At 38.0% G+C, this 18,671-nt stretch overlaps 1 protein-coding gene across 1 annotated transcript; it reads left to right on the top strand.

The window, feature by feature from the left end:
* Positions 1-3,803: 3,803 nt before the first annotated feature.
* LOC121989629 (UDP-glycosyltransferase 88B1-like) lies at positions 3,804-5,513 on the top strand. The gene has a single exon (XM_042543776.1). The coding sequence runs from the start codon at positions 3,856-3,858 to the stop codon at positions 5,287-5,289; it is 1,434 nt and encodes a 477-aa protein (XP_042399710.1). The 5' UTR covers positions 3,804-3,855; the 3' UTR covers positions 5,290-5,513.
* Positions 5,514-18,671: the final 13,158 nt, after the last annotated feature.

Raw genomic sequence — 18,671 nt, 5'->3', positions numbered from 1 at the left:
ACATATTCTTCTATTTTTGACTCAAATGATGAGCTTTCGTCCCAAGTAGCTTTTAGAGTCTTGTACTTGTTTTGCTTACACATCTTGCCTTTTTCTTTTTTGATTTCTGGGCAATCCTCTTTTATGTGTCCTTCCTTTTGACACTGGTAGCATCGAACTCTTCTTCTATTTCTTGGATTTTTTTTGTTCTGCATTTCTTTAAATTTGTTAGATCTAAAAAATTTCCTGAATTTCCTTACCATGTAAGCTTCTTAATCTTCTTCTGAGTCTAACACAGGTTCATCCTTCTTGGTTGCATTTAGAGCTAGAGTCTGGCTTGACTCTTTTGTTGTACTTGCACATCTGGTTTCATGTAATTCTAAAGTAGAAAAAAGTTCCTCTAGCGTACTTACCTCCAGGTCCTTTGAGATGTAGTAGGCGTCGATTATCGAGGTCCATTCTAGAGTCATGGGAAAGGCATTGAGTGCATAGTGTACCGAGTCCCGATTGGTTACCGTTTCACCGAGGTTTTCGAGTTTGGTGATTAGTTCTTTTACCTTCGCGTTTAGGTCGGCTACCTTCTCACCTTTTTCCAGACGGATATTCGTTAGTTTATTCCGAAGTATGTCTTGTCTTGTGAACTTGACTTCGGATGTGCCTTCATGGAGTTCCAGGAATATTTCCCAGAGTTCTTTGGCCGACGAGTAGCTTCTGATACGGTTGACTTCTTGAGGCAGCAGCACACTCAGCAAGTGATATTCCACTCTGTTATTTTCTATGGAATCATTTTGTTCTTTCTTCGTCCAAAGGCTCTCCTCCTTCTCCTCTCCGTTTTGATTCATATGAACTACAAAACCATACTTGATTATTAAACGAATCTCAAAGTCAGTTTTTAGAAATACCTCCATTGGCGCTTCCAGTGTGTGAATTCTCCCTCGAATTTTGGTGGAACGATGCTTGCTGTGACCATTGGTTTCTTTGCTTCGATCGGCGGTTAGTCCTTCTGAAGCGTCCTTGCTCTAATATCACTTGTCGGTCTCTTGGTGGCCGACAAGAGGGGAGAGGTGAATTGTCCTGCACAAACAAACTCAACCCTTTCTCGACTTATAACTTAATTAAGAACACTTGTAATAAAAGTTAAGAGACTAATTAAACAGACAAAGACACAAAGAGAATTACTTGGTTGGCAATCAGAAGATTGCTAATCCAAGGAAAATGAAACGCACTTTATGAATATCTCCTTCGAGTGGAGTAGCCTCTTACAACATTAACAGCTCACAATCAATAGTAGAACAAAAAGAAAGGAATTACAAGTCGTTATCTGAACTACTGAAATCAGGGCTATATTTATAGCTCTATTCCGGGCGCTTGGAAGGGTTCCGGGCGCTTAGAGTGGGATAGAATTTTATCCCCGATGCGTCGGTCAATGTACACGTCGATGCTGATAAAAGTTGAGTTCCGGGCGCCCGGACCACCAAAGTCAACATGATTGACTTTTTTCGGTCCGGACCCTCTGCTCTAGTTCTGCTCGCCTCGATCTGGTTCTTCCGCTCCGACTCCGCTCGCTTGGGTGATTTCGACCACCGGAATAGGGCTCACTCGAACCCAATTTCCGGCATTCTTCTCGAGCAGGCTTCGACTCCGGCTTCTCATCCTTCGAACGTCGCGTATGTTCTTCTCATCCACCGGTATACTCTTCCGCGACACCTCGTCCCTAGGATGCACCGAGCCCGTCGGCTCTCTCCCATGTCATCCTTCTTTCTAGCCGTGTCTTCCGCTCGACTTTTTGTGCTCCTAAGCTCCTGCACAGTTAGACACAGGAATCAAACCAAAACAAGACCTAACCTAACTTGGTTGATCACACCAAAAATAACCTTGGGGTTCCAACAGTTACTGCAAGGAAGAGCAGTCGATGCCGACCGAGCGGAGGTGTCCCTAGCCGAGTAGCTTCCCCGCTCGACCGAGCAGCGGAATCCTTGACGTATCTCTGAACATCCTTTTGGGAGATAGTGTCGCTGACATGAGGCATGGTGAACATGCGGATCGTACGACGGAAGCTTCTACTATTTTGTTAAGAATATGCATGCCCTGTTAAGGTATGGTGTCAGAGGTATTTTTCTAACAAATCATTTCATAGGACAAATTGGAGAACGTACCAATGCCTCGAGGAGCTTGCACGTCGCCCATCAGGGCACTATATAAAGGGGGTCAATACACCGGCGGAGGTACACGCGTTATTCACTATTTATGCCTATGTTTACTGTTGCTCCATATTTTTCATCTTTCCGGTGACTGACTTAAGCGTCGGAGGGCCAACCTCGGGGACTCCTTCCTTAGCTCGACACTGACATTTCCTGTGTTGTAGAGTGTAGTGGAGTCTATATCTAGTCAATGTAGTAGTCACATCTCCAGTTTACCATCTACACTATTTTCGGACATAATCAAATTTCATTCTATTAAGATGAATAATTTGATTAATATTTTTTTAACCAATGAGTTTTGCATATTGATGATTTAAAAAATAAGAATTATGAAAACTAAGCATGGCGGGATGTAATTGATCCTGTCTGAAAATTGTGAAGAATGCTAGTTAGGGATGTGACTTCTTAGTTGATAATATGTAGACTCCGCTACGCTCTACAATACAAGAAATGTTAAGGTCGAGTCAGGGAAGGGGCCCCTGACGTTGACCCTCCGACGCTCAAGTCAGTCACTGAAACAATAGAAGAAAGGGAGTAACAGTGAAAGCACGAGTGTGAATAGTGAATAATGCATACCTTCGCCGATGCATAGACTCCCTTTATATAGTGCTACAGTGGATGACGTGCACGCTCCTCAAGGTGTGGGTACATTCTCCAAACTGTCATATAAAAGGACATGTCAGAAAAGTATTTCTGACACTATGCGTTAACAAGACATGTAAATCCCTAACAAGACAGTAGATACTTTTGTCATACGATTCGCCTGTTGACCATGCCTTGTTGTCAATAGCATTATCTTCCAAAGGGATATTAAGAGATACGAGAATGACCCCATTGTTCGACCGAGCGGGGTAGCCGCTCGGCCGGGACTCCTTCGCTCGGTCGACCTCTACTGCTTTTCCCCACAATGACTTGGTTCAGTAGATTATTTTCGCCCGACCAGACAAGCGCTCTGGCCACCTTACCGTTCTTACGATCTATAATGAGTATCTAATGTTCTTGTCATAATACTCTTGGCCGAGCGAGTGTTCTGCTTAGACAAGTCACCTGGCTGATCAGACACTTCATGCCTTATCGGCAGTTAACATCATTTTCTGCTTGGTCATCTTTAGTGGGATCGTTGAACACCGCTGACCATCGTTGACTACTTTGACTTTAACTTCTACGTTAGTTGCTATCTCCGCTTAATACTTGGTGACCTCCTTTATCGCCACATTAGTAATTAAGAGAATATCAAAGATAAAATAATAAATGTTTAAAGTAAATCTAATGTATTTAAGTCACCAAAAATTCATTAATACTTTAAGTACCGTCAATAATGTATGTTACCCGTTCATTATATTTTTTTTTAACTGTCAATAATGAATTTAAAATTCTCCAAAATCATTAATGAGTGGATAAGACCCACAAAATCATTAATGAGTGGTATGCGTAAGAGTCGAGAAAGTTAGTTATCATTTTTTTAAATAATAATTTTATTTACATCAGATATATAGAAGCGAAGAAATATTGAAGGATAATTAAATTTTAGCAAAAGATTAATTAGAAATTTTATCGAATAAATTAAACGTTTTTTTAATAAATAAATAAATAAATCAGTCGAATCTCGTCGGTCTTAGTTAAAGTGTGGAAACCCTGATTTGCAATCGAATGTCCTCCTCCGCTCTACAGAAAAATGACGAAAGGCAGAGTGGTGCTCCTCCCGATCCCCACCGCCGGCCACATCATGTCCATGCTCGAGTTGGCCAAACTCCTCCACCGCTATCACTTCTCCGTCACCATCCTCGTCGCCCCTGTCCCTGCCTTACCCGTTGACGACTGTATCGCCACCGTCGCCGCCTCCGGCCTCGACATCGATTTCTGCCATCTCCAGCCCGTCGATCTGCCCAACGACTTCGACGGACCCGAGGATTTCATATCCGCTTACATGGAGGAGCAAAAACACCTAATCAAATCCGTGGTCCATTACCTCTTGCGCTCCGGCGACGCCCCTTTGTCAGCTCTAATCGTCAACTTCTTTGCCACCGGTGCGATCGACGTCGCGGCCGATCTGGATGTCCCTTGCTATGTCTACTTCGCCTCCAATGCCGCCTTCCTCGCTCTTATGCTCTATCTCCCAACCCTCGAGGAGAAGTTCAACCAGGAGTTCGAGGAGATGGAAGAAGAGGTGAGGGTACCGGGCGTGTGCCCCATCCCGCCGATCTCGATGCCGTCGCCCTTCTTGAGGAAGAAGAGCGGGAGGTACACTTGCTTCGTCCACCATGGTCGGCGCTACTCTGAGCTTAAAGGCATCGTGATCAACACCTTCGTGGATCTTGAGCCTGCGACGCTGCGGGCGCTGGAAGACGGTCTCTGCGCGCCCGGCCGTCGGACCCCGCCGGTGTACCCCGTCGGTCCGCTGATTGCGCGCGAGGACGGTGAGAAAAATAGGCAGCACGAGTGCGTCGTGTGGCTCGACGGGCAGCCGGCTCGCTCGGTGGTGTTCCTCTGCTTCGGGAGCAGAGGCTGCTTCAACGCGGTGCAGGTAGGGGAGATAGCGGCGGGGCTGGAGCGTAGTGGGTCCCGGTTCTTGTGGGCGCTCCGGGTGGAGTCGGACGAGGCGTTCGGGATACCGAATCGGGAGGATGCGAGGCTGGAGGAGGTGCTGCCGGAGGGGTTTCTGGAGCGGACGAAGGCGAGGGGGATGGTATGGCCGTCGTGGGCGCCGCAAGCGGGGATACTAGCTCACCGGGCAGTGGGGGGATTCGTGACGCACTGCGGGTGGAACTCGTGCCTGGAGAGCCTGCAGTGCGGGGTCCCCCTCCTGGGGTGGCCGCTGCACGCGGAGCAGCATTCGAACGCGGTGGTGATGGCGGAGGAGATGGGGGTGGCGCTGCAGCTGAAGGTGGAGAGGGCGAATGACAACTTTGTGAAAGCGGAGGAGTTGGAGAGGGGAGTGAGGACGTTAATGGGGGAGAGCGAGGAAGGAAGGAGAGTGAGGGCCAAGGCAGAGGAGACGATGGCGGCGGCTAAGAAGGCAAGGGAAGAAGGTGGATCTTCCTTGGTAAACATGCAAGCCCTGGTGGAGGAGCTGCTCCTCAGTTCAGTTCAGTTCAGTTCAGTGAAATGAAATGAAATTGGAGCCGAACGGCAAAGGCACTGCAGAAAAGAATTCAGGATTGGACAGTAAGGACATAGTTGTTTTTCCTACTGAATTTAGACAAAATAAACTGTTACCAAAACTCATCACGATTCATGTTCTTGAATTTCCTTTAGAGTGTATCTAAAATACATATTCAGTGAAACTTGTGCTGTTTTCCTAAAAATTAATGTGGCTTTGTTTATTTGGGTTAATCCATGCCCCCATTATTTCTGAAGGTTGGCAGTCCCCAGTCCTCCCTGGTTGGCCCACGGATAAATCCGGCCCGAGTGCTCTAGTAGCCTACCTCCTTAGCCCTCCTTCCATTGCAAAATTATATATGTTTATTAATCGTATAATCTAACGCCGTTTCGTCATGTTGATAACCTTTATATACGTCTCAGAACAATTTAGTTTAAAAAGCAATACATATAGAAGAAACGAAACACCGTTAAATGCAGATTTTTTAGTAGGAGAAATCAAATGGCTCATGGGATGTTTTACTTTGAACTACTCCACCATAGGAAGCTCATCATCTTCTCAAAAGATAGCTTGATGTGTGCCCACACCCTGCAGGCTAGCGAGGTCTGTTATATGATTTTTGTTATAATCAGTTCAATCACTCGAACCAAGAATTATAATAAAAATTGGTTCGATTTGAATATATACAATAGCAAATATCTAATCGAAATTTCCAGCGGCGAGGAACAGATCACGGATCTACTAGCCGAGGAGCAGGCTGCTGCATGCTCCTGATGCTGCACAGCACAGTGAAGATGAAGCATGCGCAGCAGAACAGATGATGCTAGCTCCATGTGCCAAATACGGCTAAGTAATATGTATACGACAGCTATGCACATGATGCTGTAGCACGAGAAAACAAAATTATTAAGTTGTTTTTCTTACTTGTGATGCTAACAATTAGGGATGCTTTTCTTAACTTAGGTTATGTACTTTTTTAAATATATGATCAATTTTAATTTTCGATATTGAATGATGATGAATCAACTATTTAAAGTGATGATATATTATATATCGATGATGAATCAACTATTTAAAGTGACGATATATTATATATCGTCACTTTAAATAGTTGATTCATCATCATTCAATATCGAAAATTAAAATTGATCATATATTTGAAAAGTTCATGACCTAAGTTATTCATTAGTACCACTTCTACGAGGAAATATCATGATTTGAAATGTTAAGTATTAAATTTTAAAAATAAAATATATAATAATAAATGGATAAATTAAATCGCAGGGCACAAAGTAAGGAAGCTAAATTAAAATTAAATCGAGTTTGAACTAAATTCAACGAGTAGATATAGATTGTGGCAACAATCTATATAGAGATAAGTATTATGCTGGTTTAAATTGGAATTGATTTGAAGTTGAATTATGATCAAACCAAGTTTAATGTTTAAGCGAGTTCAAACGATTTAAAAAGAATTAGGATATTTTTGACGAAACCTTTCATTTTTTTCTCTCCCTCTTCTCCCTATGCATGTGTGCGGCAGGGGCGCTGGGGGCGATCAATACCAGTTGCTGTCCTCTTCTAGCAACAAGATCAAGCAGCCATCAACCCCCCTATCTTTTTCCTCTTCTGGTATTTTTTTAGGATTTGATTGACACAGTAAAATAGTCATGTTTTGTCTTACCTTACTCTCTTTGTGTTATTGTCGAGCTAACCCAAACTAGTCAAGGTTGCTAACGAAAAAAATAAAGCTCTCTTTTTTTTTTACTTCTTCCTCTCTATTTTATCTTCTCTATTTTTCTCAAAAGCAATGGACGAGTTATTCCTTTCTCGTTTCATGAGTTTTTGAAAATTATCCTTTCTAATCGAAAATCTTGGCTACGCCCCTGTGTGCAAATATTAGACTGTAGATTTCATGAAATAGATCAGTGATTGATGTTTCAAGGTTTTACTGGCCTGACAAGTCATGCCCGATGCAGATTATCTAGTTTTCATGTTGTCTTTTTTTTTGTCCTGTAAAATGTTCAAGTTATCTCATCCAAGGTAAACTTTGTAGCTTTGTTACATAAAAAGAGTGTTTACACTACGACAATCCTTCTAAAGTTTTTGTTCGCCAATCATTCAATTAGTGACTGGTGTGTGTGTTTTTTGTTTTTGGCATTTATCATTATTCCGGTCAAATTTGGTAGATAGTCAAGTTATCCATCAACGAACTTATTGATGTGTGCTCTCTCTGAGAGTTAGACTGGCCGTGAGACAGAGCTCAAGTTAGGATTTTTCTTGAGGTAATATGCTAGAAGAAGATGATGAAGAAAGGTAGAATCTGGTGGAGTTAAATCAAAAAAGTTGGGCCTCCACCATATCATTGTGAGCGCTTATATGGTTCTCCTTGAGCATCTCCACATCAGTTGAAAATATTATCATTGTAGAGGTAAACCAGGGGACCAACCGATAGCCACTACAAGAAAAAATGACTTTCTTGATACTTTCTTAATGACATTTATTTAAAAGTATAGTTAATTTATATATATCATGACATTGATTAAAAATAAAAAATTAATAAAATATAAATCTAATTAGGTATATTATTATGACACTTTTAATGAATGTCATGGAACTTTTCTAACCCACGCCAAATTTTTTTTCCTCACTCCCTCCAATAAAACTCTCACCCACCCGAACCTTCCTATATCGCTAATTTTTATTTTCTCCCTCAACAATTCCCATCGACGATCGTCCCTGCCCAATCCTCCCCCAACCCTCAACATCCTTTTGCCCGTCTGCCCCATCATTTGCCTCATCGTCTGCCCTGTCGTTTGCCCCGCCGTCCGCCCCACCGTCCTTCACACCGAGTCCTTATTCTTTCCTCTTCTAGCGTCTCGTGATCAGAAGCCCTAGGTTGCAATTGTCTATGCGTCGTCTTCCCCACCGTATGTTCCGTCATTTGCGACGCCAAAGTCCTATTCTTTCCTCTTTTCATGATCCGAAGCCCTAGGTTGCAAGCTAAGTGTTTATGAGCTCCGTTTCTTTTGAAGATTTTATTATTTCTTAATGTGATTTTAGGTGGTAAAGAGGTTGATTTCTTGTTGATTTCAAGTTATTTTTGTTGATTTCTGTGAAACCACATCTTGCTTCGATACGTTCAATTTGAAGGACATTTTAAGTTCGATCTCAGTCTATCTACCTCTCTTCTCTGCTTTCGTTGACTTGATTTCTTTGTTATTTCTGTTGTATTGTTGAGCTAAGAAGGACTAGTGATATTATAAGAAGACATTAGTTAGTAAAACATCTAGGCTACAAAATTTATGGGATGAATCATTTGAACCTCTGAAATTGCTTGTACAGGCGAGTGAAGCTAATAATCTATTGAAGAAAGAGTGGATTTTACTTGAAGGTTCATTGACACAAAAGTTCACTAGCACCAATACAATAGCAGTTTCCCAAGTGAGCTTCTAAGACTTTTTCTTATTTTGTGTCTGATTTGTGAAGCAATTATGGTAATCACTGTATGTAATTCTTATTTATCATTTGATGTTATTTGTAATTTTTAATTATGATATGTGTGTGTTGACAGGTATAAGTAAAAAATTTACTAGCATGATTTCTTTGGTGCTTATCCTATCTCATCTATGTGTAGCATAACTTTCCTAAATGTAACAATACTTGCACCAACCATATTAAGATGAACATATAAACTAAAATACCCCTAGATGCAACATTCTAACTATAGAGAAAACCGTGTATTTTTGGTACATTTTGTTTCTATCATTTATTAAACTTTGCTCTTTAATAATACATATAAAAAACCTTCTGTATTATCATGATTTTTAAAAATTAAATTTAGCTTGTAGTAAGGGATAATAGACTTTTCTATGTTTTCTAGAACTATAACTAAATGTACATCTATTGAGATATTGAAATCATGTTATCTTATTGACTTATCATGTTTATCATAATGACTAAATCTATTTAATTACATGTTTGCAGCTTATATATGAAACATTCAATGTTTTTGAGTTGTTCACAAATAGATTTTTAGTTTCTATGTTGGTTATTGAGTTTTTGACTGAATCTATTTTTTTTTTTTTGAACTAGTTTTAGTATATCTTTTTACTGGAATTGTGATGGATAAAGGTTGGATGTTTTTGTCAAGACAAACTTATAAGGAATACAGAAAAGGGCTTGAGAATTTTCTAGATTTTGCATTTTCTAATGCAAACATAAATGGAACGATTGTATGTCCTTGTGCAAGATGTAAGATTGACATATGTGTTTCAAGAGAGGATGCTTATGATCATTTGACGGTTGATGGATTTATCAAAGGTTATACTTACTAGGTGGCTCATAGAGAGAGCATGTAGTGCATCTTCAATGTTTAGTTCGGTTCCGTCTCGTGATGATGTAGATGACATCGAGGGACTAGTTCACGAGGCTTTTGGGGTCCCACAACATGATGGTAGTACAATCAATATAACAGGATTTGAAAAGGATAAAGATATTCCAATTGGAGAGACCGAGAAATTCTATAAATTAATTGATGATTCACAGAAAGAGTTATATTCCGGATGCAAGAAATTCTCAAAACTTGCATTCATCATTCGCTTGCTTCACTTAAAATGTCTTGGAAAATGGCCAATAAAATCTTCAGTATGCTTTTGGATTTGATGAGACAAACATTTCCAAATGCCATGAAAGATTTACCAAAGTCATACTATGAAGCAGAGAAATTGATGAAGCAATTAGGACTTGGTTATGAAATGATCGATGCTTGCCCTAATGATTATACGGTTGGTCTCCTGACAGCCGACAAGAGGGGCTGAATTGACCTACACAAAAAATGAACACCCTTCTAGATCTTTACAGCTTGATTAAAATAAACACTTGCATAAAATGAATTAAGAAACTATTTTTTAAAAAAAAGAGGCACAGAAACTTTACTTGGTTTGCAATCAGAGGATTGCTAATCCAACATATTGAAAAACCCACTAAAGTCTCTTTCAAGTGGAGAAGCCTCTTACAGCTGTCAAAGCTCCCAATTACAAAGCTAAACTCAAATGGAATCATTTACAAGTGTTCTGCTCTATATTTTTCAGTGTTGTTTAGCTTCTGGGATCAAAGCTGTATTTATAGCCCTGATCGGGGTGCCTTGAAGGGTTCCAGGCACCTGGACGTGGATACAATTTTATCCATTTCGTAACAGATCTTGTCATGTCACGTTTTGATAAACTTTTTAGTCCGAGCGCTCGGAAGGGTTCTCAGCGCCCGATGGTGTCGATCTGGCCCCCGCTTGGGGAGGCGCCCTGGGGCGCCCAGGTGATCCGGGCACCCGGACCGAAGTCAACCTCCCTGTTGACTTTTCGATCTAGGCTCTCACTCTAGCTCCTCTTGCTTAGGTCCGGGTTTTCCTCTTCGACTCCGCTTACTTGGGTGATTTCGGCCATTCGAAATAGGGCTCACTCAAACTCATTTTCTGAGCTTCTCGAGCAACCTTCCGCTCCAGGATGCTTCCTTTTCTTTGGTTGTTTATCTGCTTTTTCTGTTTCTCCTGCTTGTATTACTTCACCATTAGTAAATTCCCTTGCACCATCTTTTATCTTTCTTTGCTCCAAACTTCTGTTTTGGAGCAATAAAGTCTGCTTGCTGGTAAATGTTGTATTGCACTTCCGTTTAGTAAATTCACTTACACCATTGGCAAATGGTTTGTGGCCAGACACCTCCTTGTTTGAAGCCGATACTACAGTTTGAGAAGATTGATTATGAGAAGCATGGTAAGCTTTTGCTTTTGCCCTATGCTTCTTGCTATCAGCATGGAGCAGTAAAGTCTGCTTGCTGGTAGTAGTTGTATTGCTATATAATTTATTCAAGTCTATCGTGCAAGGGAACTTGAGAATGTGGTAACTAGCGAAAAATGTCAAAATTAAATGTTCTTGATTATGATTTAAAATTCAAGTTGATTATATTTTGTTCAAACAATACTTGTGCATATTGTTAAAACATTCAAGGTGCATCAAATAATCAAATAGATGAAGCTTAAAAGCAGCAACACAATGATGTACAAGGTATTAGATATAAAAATATATGAAACTTATGTTTTTTTATTTCAAAATATTAAGTTTTGATATAGTTTAGTATAATGATTATTTCATGCTTTATTTATCCTATATAACTTGTCTTTGATAGGAATAACTCTTAAAAGTAAAAATATTGGAAAACCTCATTTTCAACTTCAAGACGGGGCAAATACTCAATCACATATTTTGATCGGCAATCACACAACTCGAAACTCAAAAAAAAGAGGTGGCATTATTTTATACATTTGTAATCTATTATTTTCTTTTGTATAACTCTTATTTGACTTTTTCTTTTATATGCTATATACTTTATTCAAGTCTATCATGTAAGGGAACTTGAGAACGTGGTAACTAGCAGAAAAGGTCAGAACGTTCTTAATTATGATTTAAAACTCAAATTATTTATATTTTGTTCAAACAATATTTGTGCAGATTGTCAAAACATTTAAGGTGCATCAAATAACCAAATAGATGAAGCTTTAAAGCAACAACACAATAATGTACAAGGTATTGGATATAAAAATATATGAAACTTACAAATTTTTTTATTTCAAAATATTAAGTTTCGATATAGTTTGGTATAATGGTTATTTCATGCTTTATTTATCCTATATAACTTGCCTTTGATAGGAATGACTCTTAAAAATAAAAATATTGGAAAACCTCATTTTCAACTTCAAGATGGGGCAAATACTCAACCACATATTTTGATTGGCAATTACGCACCATGAAACTCAAAAGAAAGAGGTAGCATCTTATTTTATATATCAACAATCTATTATTTTATTTTGTATAACTCTTATTTGACTTTTTCTTTTATATGCTATATACTTTATTTAAGTCTATCGTGTAAGGGAACTTGATAACGTGGTAACTAGCAGAAAAGGTTAGAACATTCTTGATTATGATTTAAAATTCAAGTTGTTTATATTTTATTCAAATAATACTTATGTAGATTGTCAAAACATTCAAGGTGCATCAAATAACCAAATAAATGAAGCTTCAAAGCATAAACACAATGATGTACAAGGTATTAGATATAAATATATATGAAACTTATGAATTTTTTATTTCAAAATATTAAGTTTCAATATAGTTTGGTATAATGGTTATTTCATGCTTTATTTATCCTATATAACTTGTCTTTGATAGGAATGACTCTTAAAAGTAAAAAATGTTGGGAAACCTCATTTGCAACTTTAAAATAGGGTAAATACTCAACCACAGATTTTGATTGGCAATCACGCAACTCAAAACTCAAAAGAAAGAGATAGCTTTAGAATATTCTTGATTATAATTTAAAACTAGCTCACGTTGTTTATATTTTGTTGAAACAATACTTGTGAAGATTGTCAAAACATTCAAGGTGCATCAAATAACCAAATAGATGAAGCTTCAAATAAGAAAGAAGTTGAGTTACAAGCTTCAAATTAGATTGTTGAACATGATTTTACGGATGAAGAATTTGATCAAGGTAACTTGTGTGAAGAATGTAATAATTTATTTCATTGTATTTATTCAACCATTTATTTCTCCTTTTTTTTTCTATATGTAGATAGTGAAAGTGAATCTCCTGATGCTTAGAAGAAAACTAGAGGCCCTATATTTATGAAAGAAATTTGGGGTCAACCTAGTACACTACCACATTTTAAGATTCAATGCGATGGTAATGGGACGTCCTATAGGATCAAGAAGAAATAAATTTGTTGATTTTTTTGGGTACTTTGTCAAGAAATGGTAAGTTTTGTCCAATTGACATGGAAGATTGGCATAAAATGCCCCTAGAAAATAAGAAAAAAAATGTTAGATGTTATAAAGGTAATTGAAATGTCATTGCATAATTCTATTATTAAATAATTTTTTATTATGAGGGTAAATTGTCTAAATGCATGTGTAGGAAAAGTACGACCTTCCTCCTGGAACAGAAAGTTGGACACTACGTTCAATAGCAAAAAAATGAAGAAATTGGAAGCCAGAACTAAAAAAGAAGTATTATGATCCTGAGTTGCCAATGCAAGTTCTTCTGCAAGAAAGAGATAATAAAGCTTTTGTAGAGCAATATGTGAAATTAGTTGTTTAGTGGAATTCAGAAAAATCAAAGGTATATAATGTTTTATCTATTTATAAAATTTTCATTTTTTACTTTTGTATTGTGTATCAATTTGAATTTAATATATTAGGAATGAAGTGAAAAAAATAAGATTGCTCAGAAGTAAAAGATAATGAATCAGACAATTGGAAGAAGATCTTTTGCTCAAGTGCAACAAAAATTGGTTATTTATCTTATTAATCTTATAATTGTACATGCATTAGAATCTACAAACTTTTAACAATTGTAATTTTAGAGCAAAGAAAAGGGGTGACCTCCATCACTAGTCGAATTATTCCATGCTTGCTTCACTCATGCTAATGGAAGTCCCTCAAGCAACATTGTGGCATAAAAATTGGTAAGTTACATTATAAACTTCAACTATATTACTTTCAAAGATATTTGTTTTCATCATCACTATGTACAAATTATGGCTTTTGATTTCTTGGTAATGGCTGCAATGAAAGAACTAGAAAATCAACTTCCTGAAGATGAGGATGATCAAGTTGGTCAAAATGACATATTTGCTTAAATCATTGGACCAGATAGACCAGGTCGAGTACATATGTTTGGTGATGGTGTTAACCTATCTGATTTATGGGGAGAAGTTCCAAGCCATAGTACATGCAACCGAATAGTGATGGAGCAAAAGACAAAGTTAGAAAAAAATGGATGAACAAATTAGAAAGCAAGGCCAACACATTACAATGTTATAATCAAAGATTTGCAATCAACTAAACCAAAACCTTGGTTCAAATTACAACAGCATACAACACACAACACCATCTAGTAGTCCATTACTTTCTGATCCTATTAGTTTATCTCTAAGAGTAAAGTCTTTTTCTAGTTTTATTACTTTATTATTATATTGAGTTAGTACTTTATTGATTCGGCATGATCTTTTTGGGTTAAGAATATAAGTAAGATGTGTAAATTGTTTTTCATTGTTTATTTTGATATTATTTATTATTTGATGTGCCATAATGAGTTGGAGCTTGCTTTCTTGTAAGCTATATATGTTTTGTGTGAGATTAAAATTATCTTGAGTTAGCCATTTATTGATTTCTTGTAAGCTATGTTTTTGTGTGAGATTATTCAGGTCTTGTTCATTTTCTGCAAAATTTTCCTTCTGCTGTCAATTCACTTGTCTTGATGAGTTAGAGTTTGCTTTCTTATAAGCTATATATGTTTTTGTGTGAGATTATAATTATCTTGAGTTAGTCATTTATTGATTTCTTGTATGTGTATTGCTGCTTATTGTGAGAAGTTGAAAATTCAGTTAGATTGAGTAATAATGTATAATATTATTTAGCATAATTGTTGTTGCTGATGGTACATCATATTTGTTTTCATCATAACCTTCTCTTTTTGCATTGTTAGATTGGATATTTTGTCCCGATAAAAAGTTTATTTGATTTGATAAAAATTGTGGAAAAAGGAGTTGTTCATAGCATGGATCCAAATATTGAAGTAGAAGACATGCGTTGGGACCAAATTGGTGTGAAATACAAGTTCCCTAGAATGGGAAGAGAGTTTGATTAGGCCATATGATCTTTTACAAAGGTTTGAGGATGCACTTGGAGGAATGATAGTTTGACCTCATCATCTGGTATGATATGCAACTTTTTAATTAATTACTATTTATTGTATATGTCTGTCATGTTATAACACTTTTTTAAACCAATATCAATTATATTTGCAATTGACAGTTAATGAAGAAGACTTCTACTAGGTGCATTTGGAGTTTTGTAGCACAATAGCAAGGTAAATGTTAGTGTCTTTTTAAACCAATTATATTTGATGCTGTGAAGCTTTCTCGGTTTATCATTTAATAAATATTCACTAATTCGAATTAAAATTTAATCTCTTTATTTTATACTTTTTAAATTTTATTTTATTTACATAAATATATGAATTTTTATTGTAGGTGACAAAAATATTGGATTTTGTTTAAGATGTGATGGTTGAAGAATGAAGATGCACCACAAGTTTGGTTATGTTTTGCTTTACGAGACTTAGTTTTTTGCTAGTTCTTAAACTAAATACATTGGGCACATTTGTAATTGGTATATAGATATTTTTTGAGGTGATAAATTTATCAGCCTTGTGGATTGGAAAATTAATGACAATTATTTATTAGTACTTTAATTTCTATTTTAACACTTTTTATTTGTATTTATGTTAATTTGTTATATGCATGAATATTATATCATGAAAATATTGAAAATGGATTACATATTTTATAATATATGATATTTTTTATATCACAATAGAACATTAAATCCAATGGAGACTTTTCAAAAAGTCATCATAAATAAGTATTAATGATAATTTTTAATGTCCTTATAGACTAGTATAGAAGACATTTGTAAGTGTCATTACAAATTACATAATGAGACATTTTAAATTAGCCTTATAAACTATCATTAAGGACATTTTTTTATTGTCACTATAAATAAAATACAAGACACTTATAGTTGTCTTGTTAAATGATTTTAAAGGATATATAAATTTGTCATCATTATTATAATAACAAGGCATGCATAAATATCATTACAAATCTCATAGTGATATTTTTTTTATCACTATAACAATTATTCATGACATTAATAGTGTGACTATTTTATACTATAGTGATACTAGGACATGTCATAAGACTTTAGACGACATTACTATAGAGGACATTTTGACTTAATGTCACTATATCAAAAATGTCGGTATAAGTAGTATATGATGACACTTTTAAATGTCATTAAAAGTGTAGTGGCATTTAGTTGCCTCCCACTTTATCCAGCATCATGTGTTTAGTAGGGGGCATCTAGGGGATCAGACATGCCAACCTTATAATGGCTCCTCTATTCTTAAGATGTCATGCATTCGAGAATATTCATAGTCATTGTCAGCGACCTCATATAGGACAAAGGCCAACATTAGAATGAAAAGAGATTGCTAGGGTCGATTTGTAGCTAGAGGGGGGGGGTGTGAATAGCTCGTCGTGCTTCGTTTGATTGCTTCGTTATGATGATATCCAGCAGATAGAACTCGAAGCAACACTTACAACGCTAACACAAGGATTTACTTTGTATCCACCTCAAGAAGAGATTGTTGGATCATAGAATTCCTTAGAGGGGGGGGGGGGGGGGGGAATAGTGATTGTTAAAAAAAATTGTTACTAAATCGAGTACGCAGCCAAAAAAGTCACAACGCTAACACAAATCAATTTTACTTGGTTCGCAGCCTTCTTCGACTCCTACTCCAAGGCCCGCACGTGAGAGTGCTTTCGATGGCAAATCACTAATAGTTCGCAAAAAATGATTACAGAATAAGTATAGGAACTATGAAAAGAATACCGACAACAATTGAAAAGAAAATCGAGCCACAGGTTGTCGGAGAGGCTTCGTAGTGTCGCAGGAGCAAAGCGCAACAGAGCAGTCACAGAAGAAGTTGTTGTATGTAGCTCTGGAGGAAGGCTCCTTTTATAAGAGTGCTCCAAGCACCCGGATCCCTTCCGGGCACCTGGACCGTGACGTTGGCACAACCAATCAGCGCACTCCACGTTTATGATGAGATAAGCTTTTACACTCCGAGCGCCCGGATCCCTTCCGGGCTCCCAAACCACCATTTTCCAGAACATCAATTTTCTACAAGAAAATGTTAGTCTGAGGCAAATACAAATTATACTACCCTGTAAAACAAATGTTAGCACAATTATAGTAAAAAGGGTAGTAATTAGATCTCATCGAGATCAGAATCTAGTGATGATCTCAACTTAGATTCCCGAAATGGTTTTAAGTTGGATCGACTCCTACTGTTCCCTCGAACGGGGAACGCATCCTCACCAAGTCACTCCCCTCCAATGACTTACCTTAGCTTACCTTTTACTAGACATTCGGTCAGCTCGTCGACCAGTCTGGACTTCATGCCAACTATCCGATCGGCTAGTTGATGCAACACTGAGTTAGTATAATAGATAAAATAGTAAAGTAAAACAGTGTTAACAGAATTCAAGATTCGTTGATCCGATCGACCGGAAACTAGTCGGTCACATATAACCTATGGTTATCTCTCCCTAGGGTTGTCTAGCTTCACTTACTAGGACTTCCATTATCTAACTTCACTCACCAGGGCTTCCTCCACCTAGCTTCACTCACTAGGGCCCGGCTTCACTCACCAAGACTTCCACCACCTAGCTTCACTTACTAGGGTCTGACTTCACTCACTAGGACTTCCACTACCTAGGTTCACTCACTAGGGCCTGGCTTCACTCACCAGGACTTCCACCACCTAGCTTCATTCACTAGGGCCCGACTTCACTCACCAGGACTTCCACTACCTAGCTTCACTCACTAGGGCCTAGCTTCACTCACTAGGACTTCTCACCCGCCTATCTTTTGGATAGGACTTACCTTTGCTAGTCATCTAGTCCTGACTAGACTTCTCTCTTCCAAACACCAAGTCCTATTTGGATTAACCCTTGGTCAAATTGACCAGACTAAGGTATATTGTGAAACATCGAAGCCCTAAAGGTCGACTACACCAACAGAGATGACTAATCCATGGATCCACACACGACATACTCTCCACTATGAAAAATACTCCTTCTCGATAACTACCGGAGGTGGAGAAACCTCGTACAAACTCACACAACAAGATACAATACATGCAAGAAGAAAATACAAAAATATAAAGTAAAAACCTCTTCTTGCTTGACCTTGTTGATGTAGATCGCCTCTTAAACCTTGGAAGTGCAACATCACTTGTCCCCAAGAGCTTCCAAGAACTGGCAGAGAGTAGGCGGAAAAGTTCGCGTGCATTGGAAGAAGGCTCGAGAAGAAGTGCTGAGAAGAAAGCTTGCCACGACTTTATACACTACGCCTCTAGGGCTCCCAATCGATTGCCACGTGAGATCCATGCCATCCCAGCCGTCCACAACTCTCTACCTGCGTAATGGTCATATCCTAATCGATTGGGGAGGCTGATCGATTCAGAGTGCCTCTGTGCTCTGGCTAGAAAAGTCCTAAATCAATCGACTGATCGATTCAGCCTTCCTCATGTCCGCGCGAGAATTCCAACCCCAATTGATCGGCTGATAGATTGGTGATGCCCAATTGATCGGCTGATCGATTGGGGATGCTTCTTTGCTTGTGATTCAGGCTCCCAATCGATCGACTGATCGTTTGGGCTGCTGTTTATCACAACACTCTCTCAATTGATTGGCTGATTGATTGGACTTT

Source organism: Zingiber officinale, chromosome 6B (genome assembly GCF_018446385.1).
Source record: "Zingiber officinale cultivar Zhangliang chromosome 6B, Zo_v1.1, whole genome shotgun sequence".
In the NCBI taxonomy this organism is placed as follows: domain Eukaryota; kingdom Viridiplantae; phylum Streptophyta; class Magnoliopsida; order Zingiberales; family Zingiberaceae; genus Zingiber; species Zingiber officinale.
The sequence above is the reverse complement of the archived record's forward strand: the minus strand, read 5'-3'. Positions and strand labels throughout refer to the sequence as shown.

Excerpts from the sequence above, each read along its gene's own strand:
- LOC121989629 (XM_042543776.1), top strand. The coding sequence starts at position 3,856 with ATGACGAAAGGCAGAGTGGTGCTCCTCCCGATCCCCACCGCCGGCCAC.